The 23,766-nt window shown below is 41.8% G+C and overlaps 1 protein-coding gene across 1 annotated transcript in view; it reads left to right on the forward strand.

Annotated features, from left to right (window-relative positions):
- EXOC4 (exocyst complex component 4) overlaps positions 1 to 23,766 on the forward strand; it is a 497,223-nt gene that overhangs the window by 93,976 nt on the left and 379,481 nt on the right. The window contains exon 8 of the mRNA XM_073652485.1: positions 22,077 to 22,222. Within this exon, the coding sequence (XP_073508586.1) occupies positions 22,077 to 22,222 (146 nt within the window). The remainder of the gene's footprint in view (positions 1 to 22,076; positions 22,223 to 23,766) is intronic.

The raw sequence follows: 23,766 nt of genomic DNA on the forward strand, positions 1-23,766 counted from the left end.
GAAGGTTACTTAAGTTTGCATTCAAAAATCTGTGAACAGATGTTCATAGACTTTAATTCAGGGGTGGGAAGATTTTTTTTTTATATATTTGCTATGAGCCATTTGAATACTTACAATATAATTTGTGGGCCATATAATTTTCAACCTAAAATTGATCCTGCTATATTTGGTCAAACATTTAATTAACTCACCCCTAATGAAGATGATAGCGGGAACTGTTTCTCTTTGGTGAGACTTTGATGTTATGTGGTATTGATTATCTTGCTTCTCACAACTGCTTTTCCAGGTTTGCTTCATTCAGTAGCACAGTCCACTTTATGCGATACATTTTTTAAAGAACTATTTGCAACAGTAAGTTGTACCGAACACAGATGTACATTTGACTGCAGGTCTCCTCACAGTGGGAAATTAATCTTTGCTCATGTAACGTTTATAGAACTCAATTTGTAGAACGTCTGTTGTATACATGACATAGGATACACGGAGACTGCTGAATATACATCACATAGCATACCTTGAGACTGCGGTAGTCCTCACATAGGAGACACAGACTTTACCACATACATCACATAGACACTGAGACTATGCTTCACACATCACATAGGAAGCACTGAGATTGCTGTATATATCATGTAGGATGCACTGAGGTTGCTGTATATATCATGTAGGATGCACTGAGGTTGCTGTATCTATCACGTAGGATGCACTGAGATTGCTGTATATATCATGTAGGATGCACTGAGAATGCTGTATATATCACGTAGGATGCACTGAGATTGCTGTATATATCATGTAGTAGACACTGCGACTGCTGTATATATCATGTTAGACACTGCGACTGCTGTAGGATTGTTGAGCTCGGTAACTCCACCCACAAAGTATGTCCTGACGCTTGCATTGACCAGCGTCGTGTGTGCTGCGTCATTAAGTGGGGAATGCTGCATGTGCATACTCTGTTAGAATTAAAGGGACAGCAGCCCTTGGTGAATCAATCTCCCTGAGGGACAGACCAAATGTCATGTGCCATAAAACGCAGGCTAGAGGTTACCCATTCCTGCTTTATGGCAATGTTCAGTTTGCCCCAATGGCCTTCATTTAACCTGTATGCTGGGAAAGCATGTTACATATACATCAAACCTGAGGCTGTAATGGATGCCTAACAGTGGCATCTGTTATCAATTGACAGCAACAAAATCTGCTTAATGCTTAAAACCGATGCCATTATAGCAGGTGTACACCACCAACCTTTTCTGGCCTGATGCCAGGGGCCACATTAAAAATCACAGGGATGTTAATATCAGAGTGATTTATTGCATATTGAAAGTTGATTGTAATAAGTGTTTTTAGGTGGCAGTTCTGGGTTCAAGACCACCACCTATAAGTAGAATGGAAGTCCCTTTCTCCATTCTCACTATAAAAAGTCCATGTATACATATTTATGTAGCTCATGTGAATTGGTGAAATGGCATTTTTCTCGCTACTCCTAACCGTATTACGAGTAGCAGCAATCATACATGTCATTCTTTTCACATCATCTAATTCTTTCTGGTGTGTCATGCCAGGGTCAAGAGACTCCTATTCTGCCAGTATATTGAATGGGGGCCACAAAGATGGGCATACACTGTACTATTAGTACCTATCTGTTTCTGCTCCTGCACATATGCTACTTCTCCTCTCTCTGGCATGGAAAATACATGCGTGCACCACCAGACACAGGGGACCATATCTTTGAGGGGTTCAAAAGTTGGGGGTCATGTGGGCCACAGATTGTACACCTCTTAATTATCGCCTATGGGTGATGGATGACTGTAGTAGACAATGGTTTAATGTATTTGTCACCGACAAGCTCTTAGGCCAACTGTTTCCTGGATTTGTCATGAAGAGATATTAAATAGTTCATGACCTAAGTGAAAAAAGGCTGATGAATGTTGTCACTCATAGATAAAGCCAAGAGAAACGGCAGCCATAGATACACAGTTAAGATTAATGGTGCACCCCATGCGGGAATTTGTCTGAATGCTGAATGCCCCTTATGCCCATGGAATATGGAGACTGATTCAGCAGTTCAAGTGGAAAAAAACCTTCAGCCTTGCAACATTTCAGCTACTATGAGCCTTTCTCAAGCAGAAACTGGAACTTTCATGGTTTACGCACAAACCATAGGGTAAACCCATTGTGAACCCGGTAGGGCAAGGTCCCATGTGAACCCCACTAGATTAATCAGCTTCAAATTGTATTACAGCTGATAAAATACTGTAATGCAGGGATGCACAATCTGCGGTCTGGGGGCCACAAGCGAGCCGCATTATCGTTCTGTGCAGCTCCCAACCATATGGACAGAAAAATGCTTGTCTGACAGGTTAACTATGTGTGAACAGCCAAACACAGAAGTAGTGGCAGCAGCTGAGGAGCAGGGACTGGCAAGTAATAATGGTGCACGGTGTAGACATCTCTGGATGCCTCATAGGTCAGGAGAATGTGGTCTCTTAACCCCTTCGGAACTTGAGAAAGGAGTATGTAATCAGACAGGTGGCCTCCCGTGTCTGTGGGCGTTCTGAAACATTAGGCCGGGAGTAGGGAACCTCAGGCTCGTGGGCCATTTACTTAGCTCGATGACCACTTATCCGGCCCCTGGGCAGATTCCCGGGGACTGCAGTGCTTGAGCCGGCCCATTAATTTCCTCTAGCTCTGGGAGCACATGCATGCAATGTTCACTCCTGAATGCTAAGACGCATGCAGTGAAAGATTACGTCCTGACACCAGTGCCAGCGTCAGGATGTACTTTTGTGGGCCGAGTTAGTGCGCAATTTCTACGGCCTCCGAAGGATGATGTAAATATCCAAGTGGCCCTTGACAGAAAAAAGATTACCCACCCCTACATTAGGCATTAAGCAAAAAAACCAATGATCTTTTGTGGAGAGCCATGTGCATGCATGACCTCTTCCTCTTTAAGGCCTATTCTTGCAGGTTTTTTTTTGCGAGGATTTAGAAATGGATTTTTCTGTAAATGCTTCAAATTTTTTTTTGAATAATGTTTGTATTAGATTTACTGCAAAATATTCAAAATAATGTGAAATAAACAACACTGTGCACAAAAGAGCTTTTCCCATTAAAATCAGTCGCATTCAAAAAGAGTATTTGATACGGTTTTTAATGTGTATTTAGGAGCCGAAGCTAGTTCTAAATCCTCCTAAAAAAAACTCCGCGTGCATGTACCATAAGGCTACGTTCTCACAATGAGTTTTTGGTGAGTTTTTTACTCTTCTTCTTTTCTGAAAATTGCAAGTAACTTATTTTACTTAATGGATGCAGAAAACCTGCAACATCAAAAGCTCTTTGTGGGAGCATAGCCCAAGGTTACTCTCACATCTGCATATATAGAGCAGCTGAGATACTCAGACAGAAAAGTTGGCGAGTGTCATGAGTTTTTTTCCTCACCTATCATCTGTATGACATGCTTATGCAATCCGTAAGCCATACATTTTTAACATCAGCTTTTACATGCAGTAATTTTCTGTCATTTCAAGCTAGTTTTCTAACTAATAACACAATCTTATATACAGATATAGATAGAAGTATGTCAGTGAGATATATAATCAGTGCTTTGAGTGTATAGTTTTCTGTATTTGTATTTAGCTAATAAATAAAAGAAAAAAAATAGCTTGGGGTTCCCTTTATTTTAATTAACCAGCTTAGGGAAAGCAGACAGTTAAGAGCTGGTCTTAAAAGTATGGGAAGGGGGCAATAAACATGGAGCTTCACAGGCTTTTAATATCAGCTCACAGCTGTCTGCATAGCTTTTACTGGTTATTAAAATGGGGGGACTTCCCAAACATTATTGATATTATTAGGCTAGGGGATGGTGTTATTAGTCTGGGAGGGGGCCAATATTCATGGCCCCTTCCCAGCCTATTAATATCAGCCCACTGCTGTCTGCTTAGCCTCTCCTGGTTATTAAAAATAAGGGAGACCCCACATAGTTTTTTTGGATGCCCCCCCCCCCTTTAATAACCAGTAAAGGCTATACAGACAGCTGTGAACTGATTTTAATAGACTGGAAACCTTAATGGATATTGGCCCTTTTCCAGAATAATAACATCAGCCCCCAGCTGTCTGCTTCCCCTCAGCTGGTTAATAAAAATGAAAGGGACCCCACGCCTTTTTTTTTTTTAAACTACACACACACTGCACTAATTGTATATCTCACTGACATCTTTCTATCTGCTGTATTCCATCTATATATCTATTCTATTCCGACGGGTCATGCAATGAATTTACTCTACTAGGTTGGTGAAATGTCGGGTTTCCTATGAGATGTGCATTGCAATTTTTTTCTTTCTCTTTTTTTTACATTGCACTTACCGATTTTATACGCAGATGTGAGCGAACCCTAGGAGTGCTGATTTTTGGAGGTAAAAAGGCTTGTAAGTAGAATTCGTACCTATCAGACATTTGTAATGTATATTTTCTATATGTCACAGAAGGTAATACCCCTTTAATATTTAATATGACCCCCGGATTGGTGCAGTATGACAATGTGGCCCTCCTATAATGCAAAGTACAGTTGCATCTCACTAAATTAGAATATCATTAAAAAGTTAATTTATTTCAGTTCTTCAATACAAATAGTGAAACTCATATACAGTGGTGGCCAAAAGTATTGGCACCTCTGCAATTCTGTCAGATAATACTCAGTTTCTTCCTGAAAATGATTGCAATCACAAATTCTTTGGTATTATTATCTTCATTTAATTTGTCTTCAATGAAAAAACACAAAAAGAATTGTCCTAAAGCCAAATTGGATATAATCCCACACCAAACCTTAAAAAGGGGGTGGACAAAAGTATTGGCACTGTTTGAAAAATCATGTGATACTTCTCTAATTCGTGTAATTAACAGCACCTGTAACTTACCTGTGGCATCTAACAGGTGTTGGCAATAGCTAAATCACACTTGCAGCCAGTTAACATGGATTAAAGTTGACTCAACCTCTGTCCTGTGTCCTTGTGTGTACCACATTGAGCATGGAGAAAAGAAAGAAGACCAAAGAACTGTCTGAGGACATGAGAAACCAAATTGTGAGGAAGCTTGAGCAATCTCAAGGCTACAAGTCCATCTCCAAAGACCTGAATGTTCCTGTGTCTTCCGTGCGCAGTGTCATCAAGAAGTTTAAAGCCCATGGCACTGTGGCTAACCTCCCTAGATGTGAACGGAAAAGAAAAATTGACGAGAGATTTCAACGCAAGATTGTGCGGATGGTGGATAAAGAACCTTGACTAACATCCAAACAAGTTCAAGCTGCCCTGCAGTCCGAGGGTACATCAGTGTCAATCCGTACTATCCGTCGGCGTCTGAATGAAAAGTCACTGTATGGTAGGATACCTAGGAAGACCCCACTTCTTACCCCGAGACATAAAAAAGCCAGGCTGGAGTTTGCCAAAACTTACCTGAGAAAGCCTAAAACGTTTTGGAAGAATGTTCTCTGGTCAGATGAGACATAAGTAGAGCTTTTTGGGAAAAAGCATCAACATAGAGTGTACAGGAAAAAAAAGAGGCATTCAAAGAAAACAACACGGTCCCTACCGTCAAACATGGCAGAGGTTCCCTGATGTTTTGGGGTTGCTTTGCTGCCTCTGGCACTGGACTGCTTGACCGTGTGCATGGCATTATGAAGTCTGAAGACTACCAACAAATTTTGCAGCATAATGTAGGGCCCAGTGTGAGAAAGCTGGGTCTCCCTCAGAGGTCATGGGTCTTCCAGCAGGACAATGACCCAAAACACACTTCCAAAAGCACTATAAAATGGTTTGAGAGAAAGCACTGGAGACTTCTAAGGTGGTCAGCAATGAGTCCAGACCTGAATCCCATAGAACACCTGTGGAGAGATCTCAAAATGGCAGTTTGGAGAAGGCACCCTTCAAATACTCGGGACCTGGAGCAGTTTGCCAAAGAAGAATGGTCTACAATTCCAGCAGAGCATTGTAAGAAACTCATTGATGGTTACCGGAAGCGGTTGTTCGCAGTTATTTTAGCTAAAGGTTGTGCAACCAAGTATTAGGCTGAGGGTGCCAATACTTTTGTCTGGCCCATTTTTGGAGTTTTGTGTGAAATGATCAATGATTTGATTTTTGCTTCACTCTCTTTTTGTGTTTTTTCCTTGCAAGCAAATTAAATGAAGATAATACCAAAGAATTTGTGATTGCAATCATTTTCAGGAAGAAACTGAGTATTATCTGACAGAGTTGCAGGGGTGCCAATACTTTTGGCCACCACTGTATAGAGTCATTATAAACAGAGTGATCTATTTCAAGTGTTTATTTCTGTTAATGTTGATGATTATGGCTTACATCCAATGAAAACAAAAAAGTCATTATCTCAGTAAATTAGAATACTTTATAACAACAACTTGAAAAATGTTTTTAAAATCCAAAATGTTGGCCTACTGAAATGTATGTTCAGTAAATGCACTAAATGCTTGGTTGGGGCTCCTTTTGCATCTGTTACTGCATCAATGCAGCGTGGCATGAAGGCGATCAGCATGTGGCACTGCTGAGGTGTTATGGAAGCCCAGGTTGCTTTGATAGCAGCCTTCAGCTCGTCTGCATTGTTGGGTCTGGTGTCTCTCATCTTCCTCTTGACAATACCCCATAGATTCTCTATGGGGTTAAGGTCAGGCGAGTTTGCTGGCCAATCAGCACAGTGATACTGTTGTTTTTAAACGAGGTATTGGTACTTTTGGCGGTGTGGACAAGTGCCAAGTCCTGCTGGAGAATGAAATTTCCATCTCCAAAAAGCTTGTCGGCAGAGGGAAGCATGAAGTGCTCTAAAATTTCCTGGTAGACAGCTGCGCTGACTTTGGTCTTGATAAAACACAGTGGACCTACACCAGCAGAGGACATGGCTCCCCAAACCATCACTGATTGTGAAAACTTCACACTAGACCTCAAGCAGCTTGGATTGTGTGCCTCTCCACACTTCCTCCAGACTCTGGGACCTTGATTTACTTTCATCTGAAAACAACACCTTGGACCACTGAGCATCAGTCCAGGTATTTTTCTCCTTGGCCCAAGTAAGATGCTTCTGGCCTTTTCTTAACAATCCTTTTCAAGGCTGCGGTTATCCCAGTTGCTTGTGCATCTTTTTCTACCACACTTTTTCCTTCCATTCAACTTTCCGTTAATATGCTTGGATATAGCACTGTGTGAACAGCCGGCTTCTTTAGCAATGACCTTTACCCTCCTTGTGGAGTGTGTTAATGACTGCCTTCTGGACATCTCTCAAGTCAGCAGTCTTCCCCATGATTGTGGAGCCTACTGAAACAGACTAAGGGACCTTTTTAAACACTTAGGAAACCTTTGCAGGTGTTTTTTGTTAATTATTCTAATTTGCTGAGATAATGACTTTTGTGTTTTCATTGGCTGTAAGCCATAATCATCAACATTAACAGAAATAAATACTTGAAATAGATCACTCTGTTTGTAATGACTATATAATATGAGTTTCACTTTTTGTATTGAAGAACTGAAATAACTTAACTTTTTGATGATATTCTAAATTAGTGAGATACACCTATACATGTGTATTCTATATAAATGGCATGTAACCTGCTGTACAAAGCAGTATTGGAATTTTATCTTTTTTAGTCCCTTAGTTTTTGGTGAGGTTCGGCTGGGGAGGCCGTTTTCCTATAAGTTACAATGAGTGCACAGGCTGCCAGCAGCATTAGATGGTTTAGTGATGTAATAGACTTATTTTTCTGAGTTTAGTAGACAAATAAAGGGTCAGTTGAGCTATATTTTAGCCGACAGTGAGGCCCAGACATCTACTTCATCTGTCTGATGAGGCCTCAGAAGAAATGGTTTGAGAAGCCCTTCTCTAGGTTATTGGTGATTATTGCAATGAGACAGTATGGGATGAAGGAATATATTCCATACATGCAGCCTAATTAAGCGCTATAGGGCCAGTAGGTAAAATAAGCGCCCAGTTTAGGTTGCTAGCATCTTAGAAGTAAGGTTACAATTCAAATAAATGTGAAATATTTGGAGTTTCATTTTATTGCATCTGATCCATTACACAAATTTATTGATTATTGGGAGAAACTGAAACAAACCTGTGTAGCATAGAGGCAGTCTGTTCTATAGCGATATCCTGCACATGGGTACACTTAATAAAATTGTGTCTACCAGACAGGACGACAACCTGAGCTAATGTTCCTTGTACAGGGGGACCGCTAGATGAGAAATAAACTGTTTTTCTATGCCGTTGCTCCCACTTCATGTATTTTTTTATTTATGTTTTTAAATTAAATTAAAGTGTATTTTTGTGATGACATACTGGATCCGGAGTCCTGTGTAAAAATCTATTCTTGATAATTGTTGTGAAATGTGTCCAGTCGAATGTGTTGAGAAGGAGAATGTAATTCCTGATCGTGTTCTAATGGTGTGTGTTAGATCAATGCTGGGAGGCTGTTAATGGCGCATTTTACTTTTAGGTGCACGGTGACTTCATGTTTGGACTTTGACCGCTTCTTTCTTGAGACATTTTTACACATGCTCTTATTAAGCTTTTACTTTTGCGAATAGAATCATTAGGTTAAGGCAAACTTTTGCTCGTTCCATAAAAAATGCATTTTGGGGCAATTATAAATGGCTTGAGGCTGCTCTTGTAGAGAGTGCCTGGAACGGAACAGTCAGATATAATAGGTCCTTATATTTCTTATGACTTGAGGGAGGATCAGAGTAAAGCTAACTTCAGACTACACCGTGAGTGTAAGATATCGCGTAGGTGAATGTGTGGAAGAATAAAGCTTTGCTTGTTATAGTGAAATCTGTCTGCTGCAAAGGCTCTCAAGGTCATGCCTGCCAAAAATGACCTTGGATTTTTTTTTCTTCTGTACAAAGTTTTTCCCCTCCTTCTTCTATCTGTTTGATGTAGTGCTATTACCGTGAGCATAACTAGCCTAGAAGGACAGAATGGGATCCTGTTTTATTTTTAGTTCCAAGCCTTCCGCAGAAATATAGGTGAAGATTCTCGTGTCGGTCACATTGTATTCTATAATATCATTAATTGTATCATCATTTTCATAGAATGCGCGTCAGTGGAAATTTTCCATTGGCGTATCTGTAATATCTTCTTATAATAACCATCATTGCATTGAGTTGTTCTACATTTGTCACTCATGCTTCTGTAGGAAGGAAGCAAGTATTCTGTGCCGACCACTCTCTGACATTTAGTGTTCTCTCTCTCTTTAAAAAGAGGTTCTACAGCAGCTGTAGCATTTATTGTAGAGACCTAGCTGCCACAAAAGTCATAAAGTACTCCTTATTTCTTAGAAATATTTTTTCAAAAGGATGAGAAAATCTTAATCTGTGGTGGCCTGACTCTATCACATTTGGAAAGAGAGGATCAGCAGCTGATATGTGCTTTTTAAAAGGGTAGCTGTGCTTTCAAGTAACTATTCAGAGTAAGGTGTCCTGTTTGTGTGTGCATGAGGAATAACATAATTCTGGCCGTTATGTGACTTCTACCCTGCATTCTCAGCAGTTTTCTCCTCTGCATGGTCTGTCTGTAACTTACAATCTACTATTTTATAGGGAGAGGAGACAGGCTGTAGTGGTTTCTTGTATACACGGCACAGCTCAGACAGTGGGATGCCTGCTCATCATTCACTTTTTAGCTCACAGACACAAGCTGCAGCAATATGGAGGATATTCTACAGCAGAGCTGAGCTATGTTGATCAGAGTCAAGCTCTGATATGAGTTAAAACACTTGTTGCTGAGCTCTGCACCATGTTTTTCTGCCTGCCTCTGCTTGTTTGCTCTCTGTGCTGCTCATTCCCCATCCACTTTTTTCTAAAGGATAATGGGCTGTGTCACAAGACACCTGCAGTTGTGGATTACTTGACAAATGAGCAAAATGCTCTTTTGTCAGGTGAAGTGATCTTTTAATTTGCACAAAAATTACCATTCTCTACATTGCAATGTCCTGTGTAAAAAAAAAAAAAAAAAAAAAAAAAAAAAAAAAAAGACCCTGCGTTACAAAGCACAGTGGCAACCTATAAGCACTGAATGACCAATTATTACTGACTATTCTGTAAACATCCTTAGCAGGGTCGGCCTGTGTAAACTGGTTATGAAATGACCAGCAACTGGCAATGTTGCTGGTCAGATGTTGTCGAACACTGCAAATTGTTAAGTGTAAATGAACCTTTAAAGTAGTACTCTAAGAAGAAGTATTAATTTTAATCCATATTTCCTCTAAAATTAAATAGGTTCATATCCTTCTTCCTATTCTTAAATACCACTTCATAAGATTTTACTACTACCTATTTTGACCTCGTATTATAGCAGTGCTGCTGCTCCTGAGTGCTCCCCCTCCCTTCTAAGATGCTACAGCAGAGATCAGAAGGCATGTTTTATTTCTTGCTCTTTATGCAAGCCAGCTCTCTGACCAAGTCTCCTCTTTGCAGTCACAGATCAGGATGGCTGGTCTCTTGCTCCTTATGCTAGACCCTCTCCAATGCTAACCACAGGCTGTGTGTGGGTTGGATGTCCCTCCTCCCCCTTCCTCTACTTACTGTGTTATTCTGCCATTTCTCTCATGTTGCTTCTCCATCTCTTGCTCCACATTTGATGACAGGTCACACACAACCTATGAAGGTGCAGGCAGTTAGTGCAGATTGGGCTATGTCAGTATAAATTATGCACTGCTATAGCTTGTTCTGTATTCCTTCACAGCTCTTATGACATACTGTATAGTTATGGCCCTATAGTTTAGTAGGGTGAGTGACGAGAATGGGTAAATATAACCTGCTCACAGTCTGTGATAAGCCTTATAAATAACAAAAGACTGATCGTCACTTCCAAACAGAACACTCGTATATATATCTAACAAATAAAACTGCACTCTGTATTTATATTCATATATGTATTTATATACAGAGAACCACTTTTTTTTGTTAGTTATGTATGGAGATGGCTACTCTTAGTATGACCAGACCAGTGTTCTGTTTGAACGTGATGGTCAGTCTTTTGTTATTTCTATATAGGCCCTCTGACTGAGCGCTCCACCTCTCAGCCCGTGGCTGTTTTAATTACAGCAGAATCCTACTTACCCATATAAATGTAGGCTATCAGCCCAGCAGAGGAATCGCATTAGGATAGGTACCCAGCAAAGAGGATCGCCTTGTCATTGGCTTATGGGCATACATGAATCTTCATTTTTTTCTATGTTCTAGAGTGGTAATGCAATTCAAATGTCGTGTTTACATGCTTTAGCGTTAAAAAAAAAAAATAAAAAAAAAATACAGTGTGCAGCGTTGTTAGTTATGATGAACCTTGGTCAGGGGGCTGGCTTGCATAAGGAGCAAGAAGCAATCCACGTCCCCTGATCTGACATACCATCCCAGAAGAGAAGAAGAGCAGTCAGGTGCAGCAGCAGTGCTGTGACGTGAGGTTACAGTGAGTAGTAGTAAAATCACATGAAGGGGGTTATGAGCCTTTATAGTTCTCTGAAGAGTACTCTCTTAAGACTGGGTTGTCCAGTAGTGGACAACCCCTTTAAAGGTATTTAGGACTTTATTCTTAATATTTTTTTTTCTTTATTTGATTCCATTCTCTGAGAATCATTTTAAGTTGAGCCACCTCATAACTGGCAAATTCTTTTTACTTTAGGTCACTTTTACCCAGAAGTATTTGTTGGCCAAGCCAGAAGTGGGTCTAATACATGGGAGATGTGTAACCTTTCTAATACAGTGTCGATTCTACTTCTTAAATTGTTTTGCATTTATGTCCATGTGAAAGTAGCCTTACAAAGCAATTGTTGCATGAAGTGAACTATTGCAAGAATTAACTTGCTTTGTTTATGACCCCTAGGCTGGTTTCATGAAAGCATTCATACTTGTATTATGTCTGTATCTATGCGGTTTCTGCTGAGATGTAAAAGGAGTATTCTCTTAACCCCTTCAGGACCCAGCCTATTTTGACCCTAAAGACCTTGGCATTTTTGTCAATTCTGACCAGTGTCCCTTTACGAAGTAAAAACTCTGGAACACTTCAACGGATCCTAGCGATTCTGAGATTGTTTTTTCGTGACATATTGGGCTTCATGTTAGTATTAAATTTAGGTCGATAATATTTGCGTTTATTTGTGAAAAAATCAAAAATATGGGAAAAATTTTGAAAATTTTGCAATTTTCAAATTTTGAATTTTTATTCTGCTAAACTAGAGAGTGATGTGACACAAAATAGTTAATAAATAACATTTCCCACATGTCTACTTTACATCAGCACAATTTTTGAAAAAAAAAAAATTTTTGGTAGGAAGTTAGAAGGGTTCAAAGTTCATCAGCAAATTTTCTTTTTTCCAGCAAAATTTGCAAAGCCATTTTTTTAGTGACCACATCACATTTGAAGTCCCTTTGAGGGGTGTACATGACAGAAAACACCCAAAAGTGACACCATTCCAAAAACTGCACCCCTCAAGCTACTCAAAACTACATTCAAGAAGATTATTAACCCTTCAGGTGCATCACAGGAACTAAAGCCACATGGAAGAAAAAAATGAACATTTTTATTTTTCTAACAAAAATTTTCTTTTAGCCTAAATTTTTTAATTTTCACATGGGTAACAGGATAAAATGCATCCTAAAATTTGTTGGTCAATTTCTCCTTAGTACACTGATACCTCATATGTGGTCATAAACCACTGTTTGGGCACATGGCAGGGCTCAGAAGGGAAGGAGCGCCATTTTACTTTTTGAATGGAAAATTAGCTCCAAAAGTCAAATTGCGCTCCTTCTCTTCTGAGCCCTGTCATGTGCCCAAACAGTGGTTTACGACCACATATGAGGTATCAGTGTACTCAGGAGAAATTGACCAATACATTTTAGGATGCATTTTATCCTGTTACCCATGTGAAAATTAAAAAATTTAGGCTAAAAGAAAATTTTTGTGAAAAAAAAAGTACTTTTTTGTTTTCACAGATCATTTTGTGAAGCACCTGGGGGTTCCAAGTGCTCACTATGCATCTAGATAGGTGCCTTGGGGGGTCTAGTTTCCAAAGTGGGGTCACTTGTGGGGGAGCTCCACTGTTTAGGCACATTAGGGGCTCTCCAAACGCAACATGGTGTCCGCTAACAATTTGAGCCGATTTTCCATTCAATTTGTTAGCGGACACCATGTCGCGTTTGGAGAGCCGCTGTGTGGCCAAACATTGGAGCTCCCCCACAAGTGACCCCATTTTGGAAACTAGACCCCCCAAGGCACCTATCTAGATGCACAGTGAGCACTTGGAACCCCCAGGTCATTCACAAATTAATCCGTAAAAATAAAAAAGTGTTTTTTTTTCCACTTTTTCATTTTTATGAATCAATTTGTGAAGCACCTGGGGGTTCCAAGTGCTCACTATGCATCTAGATAGGTGCCTTGGGGGGTCTAGTTTCCAAAATGGGGTCACTTGTGGGGGAGCTCCAATGTTTGGGCACACAGCGGCTCTCCAAAAGCAACATGGTGTCCGCTAACAAATTGTCGGCTCAAATTGTTAGAAGACACCATGTTGCGTTTGGAGAGCCGCTGTGTGGCCAAACATTGGAGCTCCCCCACAAGTGACCCCATTTTGGAAACTAGACCCCCCAAGGCACCTATCTAGATGCATAGTGAGCACTTGGAACCCGCCGGTCCTTCACAAATTAATCCGTAAAAATAAAAAAGTGTTTTTTTTTCCACTTTTTCATTTTTATGAATCAATTTGTGAAGCACCTGGGGGTTCCAAGTGCTCACTATGCATCTAGATAGGTGCCTTGGGGGGTCTAGTTTCCAAAATGGGGTCACTTGTTGGGGAGCTCCAATGTTTGGGCACACAGCGGCTCTCCAAAAGCAACATGGTGTCCGCTAACAAATTGTCGGCTCAAATTGTTAGAAGACACCATGTTGCGTTTGGAGAGCCGCTGTGTGGCCAAACATTGGAGCTCCCCCACAAGTGACCCCATTTTGGAAACTAGACCCCCCAAGGCACCTATCTAGATGCATAGTGAGCACTTGGAACCCCCAGGTCCTTCACAAATTAATCCGTAAAAATAAAAAAGTGGTTTTTTTTCCACTTTTTCATTTTTATGAATCAATTTGTGAAGCACCTGGGGGTTTCAAGTGCTCACTATGCATCTAGATAGGTGCCTTGGGGGGTCTAGTTTCCAAAATGGGGTCACTTGTTGGGGAGCTCCAATGTTTGGGCACACAGGGACTCTCCAAACGCAACATGGTTCCAATTTGTTAGTGGACACCATTGTGTAGTGTATGTCAGGTTGGTGTGCGGTGTGGTATATTGTAGTGTATACACCACACACACACACACACACTACAACACACACACCAACCTGACATAGCCTACTAAGCTGAGTACGCCCTAGACTGGGATGAGTGGGACGGGCGGGACATTTTGTGTGCTGTGTGCGTGTGTAAAAAAAAAAAAAAAAAATCGAAACTTTATTATAGTGTGAGTGTACGTGTGTGTGTGTGTGTGTGCTTGGTGTAACCTTCTGCAGTCACGTGTGGGGGCTGTCAGGCGTAGGGGGCTGTCAGGCGTAGGGGGCTGTCAGGCGTAGGGGGGCTGTCAGGCGTAGGGGGGCTGTCAGGCGTAGGGGGGCTGTCAGGCGTACGGGGGCTGTCAGGTGTACGGGGGCTGTCAGGTGTACGGGGGCTGTCAGGCGTACGGGGCTGTCAGGCGTAGGGGGGGGGCTGAAGAGATGGAGGAGCCAGCAGCTGCAGCAAGGGGGGTGATCACTGGGGCAGGAGCCGGCAGTAGCAAGGGGGGTGATCACTGGGGCAGGAGCCGGCAGCAGCAAGGGGGGTGATCACTGGGGCAGGAGCCGGCAGCAGCAAGGGGGGTGATCACTGGGTTTGCGGGGGGGGGGATGATCACTGGGATGGGGGGGTGCACACTGGGGATGGGGAGTGAACACTGGAGACAGGGTGGGTGAACACTGGGGACAGGGGGGGTGAACACTGGGGGGGTGAACACTGGGGTCAGGGGGGGTGAACACTGGGGTCAGGGGGGGTGAACACTGGGGACAGGGGGGTGAACACTGGGGACAGGGGGGGTGAACACTGGGGACAGGTGGGGTGAACACTGGGGACAGGGGGGGTGAACACTGGGGGAGGGGTGATTATTGGGAGGTGGGGGGTGATATCACTGGGACTGGGGGATGGTGGGTTTGATCACAGGAGCAGGGCATTTACACTGAGCCTGCTGCTGCTGTGATCACAGTCCACCGGCTGTCAGAAGGAGAGCAGCAGCCGGTGGATGAAGACGTGGGAGAGGGAGCAGAGGGAGCGGAGGTCGGGGTGCAGGTATGAAAGTGGAGGGGGGGTCGGGGGTGGAGGGGGGGGCAGGGTGGAGTGGAGGGGGGGTCGGGGGGGAGCGGGGGCAATACTACCTGATGCAGATCAGCGGCGGCAGCAGGCGATCAGCGGCGGCAGCAGGCGATCCACGGGGGGGCAGCTGCAGAGGGTCCACGGGGGGGCAGCAGCAGAGGGTCCACGGGGGGGCAGCAGCAGAGGGTCCACAACGGCCGGCACCCGATCCATGGACGGGCAGTTGCGGCCATCATTAAAAACTCCCTCCACATCTGATTGGGGCTAGTATCCATGTGACGCTAGCCCCCCAATCAGATCTGGGGGGAGGGGGGGACAGAGGTGACACCCCCCCCAGCCAATGGCTGATGCTGTAAGCATCAGGCCATGCCCAGATTTAAATATTACACCAATTTTCATTGGTGAAATATTTAATTCATACCGATTGGCAGTTTCATTAAAAGTGAAAATGAAACAGCCAATCGGAGGGGTCCCAGGCACGGGGGGGTTAATCCACCCCCCGGGGGGTCGACTTCAGGATGTCCAGTTGCAGTAGCATCTGTGACACCTGAGCGACCCCGCTCGCAGGCGCTGCAGGGGGTCTTTCCCTCCATGTCACAGACGCTGTGACATGGGTCGGGAACGAACTGTTTTCCATGTCACAAACGGTGTGACACGGGTCGGGAAGGGGTTAAAGACAATCCGTCAACAGGTTTTTGTTATGTAATCTGAGTGCAGAATGATGTAGGAGCAAAAAGCCTGATTCTGGCGATGAATCACTTACTGAGCTGCTGGTGTAGTATTGCTAGAATTCTTTCTTTCTTTGTTGTAGATATATTAGTGGTCAGAATGCTAAACTGTATATAACCCCACTGATTGGCAGCTTCCTGAGTACACTGTCAACAAGCTGCCAGTATGTGGTGGGGGGCGTGGTTACACAGATTATCTGGACTGACTTGCACTTCAAACCTAGTCCTGCAGTGATAATCTCCTGCTGATAAAACACTAATTGTGTTTAAACTATAATACACAGCCAAGTAAGTGAGACATCCCTGGAATCATGTTCTCTTGCCCTATATTATGCTGCTCTCTGAATAAATATCAAAAACCCGCTGACATATTCCCTTTAAAGAATATCTATCACTTTAAACAAGATCTTTCGCCTATCCAGAGGTTAGGTGTCACACATTGTGTGGGAAAGACTAAGTGTAACACAAAGGGAAGAGGGGAAGGGAGCGCAGACTCTAGGGAAAGGGGGAAGTGGAGACCTCCTAGGCTGATCTGATATCATCCGGTCTCCCCTAACAGTCCCTATATTGGTTCCTCACCAATCGCTGCACAGGATCCTTGACCCTATATTTCCCTAGCGCTTGGCCCTGGATAGGGAAGGGGGGATGACCACTAGTCGATCCCCACTAATAACTAAAGACAAAAAGGGAGACAAACACGGGGGAAAGTAACTTTGCTTTAGCCGACTTCAGAGAGATAACTCAACTCAAAACGTCCTCCTAGCACCACAGAGGAAGTTAGCAGTCTGAGAACTCCAAGCATTCACAAGGAAACATGTGAGTATAACTGGCGCCTCCCTGCTGCAAAGTGAAACTATTTATATACCCAGACCTGGGTACCAATTAGAGCAGGAGGGAGGTAGCTGCTGGGTCCTAGCGTGAGACAGAATAGGAAGGTGTCTGTAATGCCAAACGGAGAGATCTTCTACAACCAACTGCTGTCACGGGTGTGTCAGAGGTTACAGTCGCCCTGCAGTGGGTTGCAGGAGATCTCTACGTTTGTCATTGCCACTTTAGGACCGAGTGACTACCTCTCTCTTGCTAATTAGCTCTCTGCCTGGGTGTATATATACCTGGTGTGTCTGAGAGGGAGTCGCCGGCTATATCCATTTCTACTTGTGAAGCTTAGCAGGAGCAGTGCTTCGTCCTCTCTGGAGCTTGGGGCCGTGTGCTTATTTGGAGTTCATCTAAAGCTAAGACTTTTCCCCTGTTTTGTCTACCCTTGTTGTCTATAGAGTTTTAGTGGCGGTTGACTAGTGCTCATCTCCTTCCATCCCTAGCCGTAGCCATACTCCAGGGAGAGTAGGGCGAGGCACGTGTGTGGAGATTGCTGAGGAGGCAATGTAGGGACTTTAGGGGAGACAGGGTGACGCTAGACCAGACTAGGAAGTCTCCACTTTCCCCTTTCCCTAATGTCTGGGCTCCCTTTCCCTTTTCAATCTGTGTTGCACTAAGTCTTTCCCAAACCTGGCGTGACAACTGCAGGGTGACTGTCTATCAGATCTGACACCCGTGACATTAGGTGATAAATATATGGTCACTGAGGGTCAAGCTGTTGAGACATCCGCTGATTCTGAGAATGGTGGGCCCAAAGGCCTCTCTGTTAAGTGGTATTAAGCATGTGTTATCACCAATCTTGTAGATTCCATTCACCCAGGGGACCCCAATTGATATATGAAATCTTTTTCTATTTTGCCCGATCTCAACATCAGAGACATTTTTAATCATGTCTTTTTTAATGTATTGCTTGAGTGCTAATATTAGATTTTCAGTTTGCTTTCTTTAAAACCGACAGCTTTAAAACTGTAATTTTTTTTTTAGATTGCTGTGAAGCTCCATGTTTTGAAGATGTAGCATGATTGTTAATGTACCTGAAATCAAAGAAATACATTTGTGTTTCGTTACATAACCCGAGTTTTATTTAGCAGAACCTCTAGGCGTGAGCTGTAGCATTTTCTTTCGAGGGGCGTTTCATGGAGCTAATGAGACAGGGTGCCAAAATAAGTCAGTTTAACAAGCTCCCCTCAAGTAAGTAAAGCGATAAACACTGGGATCTTTTTATTTGCGTCTCTTCTTCTGAAGCTAATGCAGCGGAATAACGACCATTAGACAAAAACAAAGAAGATGCTCCATTAGAAGCATTTTGTCAGTGGTGCCTGTGACAGGGACAATCCCATACAAATAGTATCCTTGCAAGGGCACATTTTTCTAATAAGACATAACTATTAGCACAGAAATGGAGGACAAAAAACGTAAAAGTAATCACTCCCTCAAAACTAATTGCAGTCAGCAGTAGCCTGCTGCCTGGTTCATAGGTAGAGCAGGGATTCTATTCCTTTTGTTCCTAACTGTTGAGTATAACCCAGTGGAATACCGTATACTTATTATTAGGGTTGAGCGAGTATGCTCGGGCCGAGCTCCGAGTATTTACAGCTGCTCGGTGATTAGGTTAAATCGCTCCCGTGTGCATGATTTGCAACTGTTTGACAGCTTTATTACATGTGAGGAATGTGTAAGAAATAGACATTTCTCCCATGTAATAAAGCTGTCAAACAGTCGCAAATAATGCACACGGGAGCGATTTAACCTTATCACCGAGCAGCTGTAAATACTCGGAGCTCAGCCCGAGCATACTCGGCGAAAGGGTTAATAGAACCTACTCGCTCAACACTACTTATTATCTATTATTGCCCAAATGTAAAGCTGCAGCAGTAAGATTGCTTCATTGTGATATCCAGTAGTAGAAAAATTTTAATCTGCCATTTATTTGGGCCTCACATGCAAAAGGCTGAATAAAGAGAAACTAATTAAAGGGTTTTTCCTGGTTTATTTTTTTAATTTGCGGTTGATAAAATATAAATAAATTTAAAAATAAGGAAATGAGCCCTACTTGCCCTGCAGTATTGATGGCACGACTACAGCACATGACTGGTGAAGCCAAACATTCTGAGCTCACCTTCTGACTTCCTAGTTTTCAAGGTAAAGTTTTAATAGTTTTCTATTTAAAGGGAACCTGTCTTGTAAAAAAAAGTGCTATTAACTTGCAGTTATGAGGTTAATCTGCAGGTTGATAACGTTATGTACCTACCCAGCACCTGCACTGAGGGTTCCTCTGCTGGGTAGAAATGAGCTTTATTTCTCCCGGCAGCCATTAAAGGAAACCTGTATCCAAAAAAATCGTATTAACCTTCAGATATGGGGTTAATCTGCAGGCTAATAGCGTTATTAACCTGCCCGGCGCCTGCACTTAGCCAAATGCTGCAGGGGGAAAATTAAGTGTATTGCTCCAGCAGCATTCTGGTTTCAGTCACGGGGGTGGCGCCTGGACGGATTCAGTCACCGATCTGAGTATACATGCATTGGAGCCGGCTGTCATTCAGGGCCAGGGGTGCGATTAGAGCCGCCTCTCTGTATTCTCAGAGAGGTGACTGAACTGGCGCCACCCCTGTGACTGAAAGCGCAACGCTGCGGGTGGAATAAAGTTAATTTTCTCCCTGCAGTGTTCGGCGCCGTGCAGGTTAATAACGCCAATACCCTGCAAATTAACCCCATATCTACAGCTTAATATGTTTTTATTCTGTTGACAGGTTACCTTTAAACATAAAACTCATCCCCAATGATCAAAAAAAGAATGCTTGGTCCTTAGGCCCTAATTAGGTCTGACCTTTATTGGTTAAAGTCCGACTTATTTTCAAATGAGAGAAAAAAAATAATCTCTACGTATTTTCTAAAATAGAGCCTTGTTAAATCTTTACAACGCTTTTGTTTATTTCATGACTTTGCTTTGATATTATAGCATTTCATAAAAATTAGAATGCTAAGCTATTGCTGTCACAAAAATCATCACTACACAAAAATGAGAACATAGAAATGATAATTTAAAAATTAATTAAAATATTTATGTGCGTCTCCCAAGTTTCTCCAGTGTACGAATATATAACCAACTAGGAATGATATGTGGTATGCTGAATAAATTAGTCTTCCCAATTTCCATTAAATTGGAAGCAGAAACAGCTAGATTAGATTAATTTTGATATTTCACTAGGCGTAATGGCACTACTTGTGTGTTTTTGTATGTTTATTAATATGTGTATCTGTGTGGCGATTTTTTTTCCGTGAGGTCTTGAATTTTAGTTTTGCTATTTTAACCTTTTTTTTTTATATACTGTTTTTACTTTGAACTGTTTTTTTGTGAACTGTCAAGGAGTGTGAGCAAAAAAGTTACTGAAAGTAAAATCCCTTCATTGTCACAATTTTCAAGAGTGCCTGCACAGTCCGTTTTATTGAGTATTCCCCAACTCCAATCTTCAAGAGCCACCAATGATCATGTTTTCAGGATTTCCTTAGGATTGCCCAGGTGATAATTTCATCACATGTGCAATACTAAGGAAATCTTGAAAACATGATCTGTTTGGGGGAACACTGCAGTAGAGTAATGTTGGTTGAATCCACAGATTTTGACTCCACCAAAGCATCACACAGTGTTTGTGGGGTGTTTCATCTTTTCCCGGCTGAAGAAGGTTGGAGCAAAAAAATTGAGAAGCTGTTGGATTTTAGGCAAAGGATAAAACAGGTGTCTTGGTCCTCTCTCCACATTCAAAACACATACACAAGCATGCTCCTCTCAGGTGAGTGTGCATGAGAGGGGTCAGAAAGAATAGATATTAGCCTAATGACAGCTTTCTCAAGTATATAGCTAGTTTAAGGGTTAATAATTGAAATGGTCTTATTAAGTGAACATTCAAGACATTGAAGCTTATTTGCCTGAAGCATTTTAGTAGTTTATGGTGCTTAAGCAATTAAATGCCCTCTCCCAGAGTTTGCTAAAGTGCTTCTATCAAGTTAAAGGTTTTAATTTTTGTTTTCATTGAGTTAAGAAACGTTAGCAAAACTACATTAATGGTGTTTCTAATTGTACAATTGCCATTGCTAATGGATTTAATTCTGCTGGCAGCTATTTCATTACCTAAATTACCCTTAAAGCTTTTCCGGTAATGTTTTTTTTTTTTTTTTTTTTTACAGTATCAAGGTAGCTTGTTTAGTCGTTACCTCTAATGGCAATTTTTTAAGGCTGAAGTTGACTTTATACAGAGTTGAAAGGAAATTTCTTCTATCGGTAGTGTCCCGTAGACGCTCCGTTCATAGCCAGTCTCTATTATTTGAATGTTTTAAGCAATAGTGCAGAAATGTTATGTATCCTGTATTTTTCACCTTTTTATGAGGAATATTTAGACTTCAGGTACAGTATCTTATTACTTTCTTTACTTTTTTTCTCCTTTTTTTGATTAACCTTTAAAGGGGTTGTCTACTACTAGGACAAAACCTTCTTGATCTAAATGTTTGGCCCCGATAAAATTAAAAAGCTTATACTCTCCTCCTGTGCTGCCGCTGTTCCAGTGGTGTCGGCACTTGCGGTCTTGGGGTTCTCGCAAGACGCAGATGCAGCCAAAATCTGAGCGCCCAACGTATGATATCCAACACAGACAGTAAATATGTTGGATTTTGCAAAGGCAAATCTGAGAACATACCATTTACAGGTCATAATATTTCAAAAACCCAATTGAAAGCTTAGCTGCTAAGAAAAATTGAAAATTACTCTACCATTTCTTTCATCCATATACTCTCCCATCCCAAAGCCAAACTTAACACCTAACCAAGACGGAAGGTCTTCTTGGTTTGGTGGCAATCTATTGGTAAAAGCAGCAGAAAAGTCAAGTACTGTAGATACCGTACATAGCACAAAAAAATGCGATCTTAAGATAATCTAAATGGATTCAAAAGATCTTTTAACAACTCGGTCTTTCTCCACAACCTGTTCATATACTTGCATATACGAATACTTATATATTTGTACATAGGCAGTTTCTTATTGCTGAAGTAAATAGAGCCCTTATTATTATCATTTTTGTTGTAAACTTTATAAACTATTGTTTCTTGCAGATTCTTTTGACCGAATATCTGGATATGAAGAACACAAAGACGCCTTCTGAACCATCTTCGCAGCTAAGCTATGCTAGCACTGGACGAGAATTTGCAGCTTTTTTTGCAAAGAAGAAGCCTCAAAGGCCTAAAAATTCTCTTTTTAAGTACGTAATAGTGTAGTTTTCTTATTAGAGTTTATCATATCGAGAGGGTTGTAGACAAGGTATAAGAAATAATAGGTTGTAAATTTTTAATTTCTGTACTGCATTAACAGAGCTGTTAGAATCTGCTATCAGTCAGATTCGGGGGTGCGGTTACAGCCACCGTTCACTATGCACTGAGCGGTGACTGAAGCCATGCCGCCCAACCCCTATGACTGAAAGCCCGAGCCTGCCGGGAGGAATATAGTTCATTTCCTCCCGGCAGTGGGGCTCTCAGTTCAGGCGCCTGACAGCTTCAGAACGCTATTAACCTGAAGATTAACCCCATATCTGCAGGTTAATAGTGTTTCTTTTTTACATGACCGGCTCCCTTTAAGAAATGATAGTCTTTTTTTTTTGTTGTTAATAATAATAATAATAATAATAATAATAATAATGTTTTCATACTTTACCAGTATTTAAATGACTGAAAAAAAGCTCCATTTCCATCCATTGTGTTCTGTATTCCATTTCGGTTAGAGGTTGTCCATGCTAATGATATTGATGACCTAATTTCTACAGTAGGATAGCAGCTGACCTGCAGTTATCGCCAGCGGCCACTAAATAATAAATGGAGCTGTGCTGTTTGACTCTGACTCTGTTGATTTGATTAAAAGGACTTTGTAAGCACAGAATGACTGTTCAAAATAAGTGCCAGCGCTCGATGCTTCACAGCGGGGCCAGTCATTTATATACACCTTCCCACCTGCTTGTTTTCCCTCTATCTCAACCCACCTCTTCTTTGATTGACCGCTCTGGCTTCATAGGGCCAGAGAAGGGCAGAGATAGATGGAAACCAAGCAGGTGGGAAGGTGTATATAAATGATTGGCCCCTCTGTGGATCACAGGGCGCCCGTACTTGGTTTGAACAGTCATTCTGTGCTGACAGACTCCCTTTACGGCTGCCCACTGTCTGATCTAAAAATAGCTCATCACTGGGGGTGCAGGGTGTCGGACCGCCACCAATCTGATATCAATTATCTATCATAGGTCATCAATATCTATAACTCGAACAACTGCTTTAAAATGAAGTCAGGATGTGAGCACTCAGGCTTCCTTGCACACACATAACTTATTAGCTATGGATTTTCCAGCAAGGTAGCTCATTAGCTCTGAACTTAACAACAAAGTTGATGAGATTTTGCCAAATCTCTTTTGCTTCCTGCGAAGATTAAAATGCAGTAAAAATTTTAAATCCTTAAAATGTCAATGCTTTTTGCTGATTTTTATTGCTGGTTTAACCCACCATTATGAGGTTTGAAAAACTGCAGTAAAATCTGCCATGCAACTTTCAATGAAACAAATCTGCCCTATGTGCCGGAACCTTAAGGGTGGGTTCATAGTGGTTTTTTTTGTTTTTACTGTGCGTTTGGAGCTGATACTCCCCTATCAAAACTTGTGTTTTTTGTTAACTTAACCCTATGTGGAAACACATCCTTAGTGTAAAGGTGTGGGTTTAAAGTAATTGCGTATATGTAACTTATTTGTTTTTTTTGTTTTGTTCTTTT

Source organism: Phyllobates terribilis, unplaced genomic scaffold (genome assembly GCF_046119375.1).
Source record: "Phyllobates terribilis strain yellow unplaced genomic scaffold, ASM4611937v1 Scaffold_11__3_contigs__length_659146591, whole genome shotgun sequence".
NCBI lineage: Eukaryota > Metazoa > Chordata > Amphibia > Anura > Dendrobatidae > Phyllobates > Phyllobates terribilis.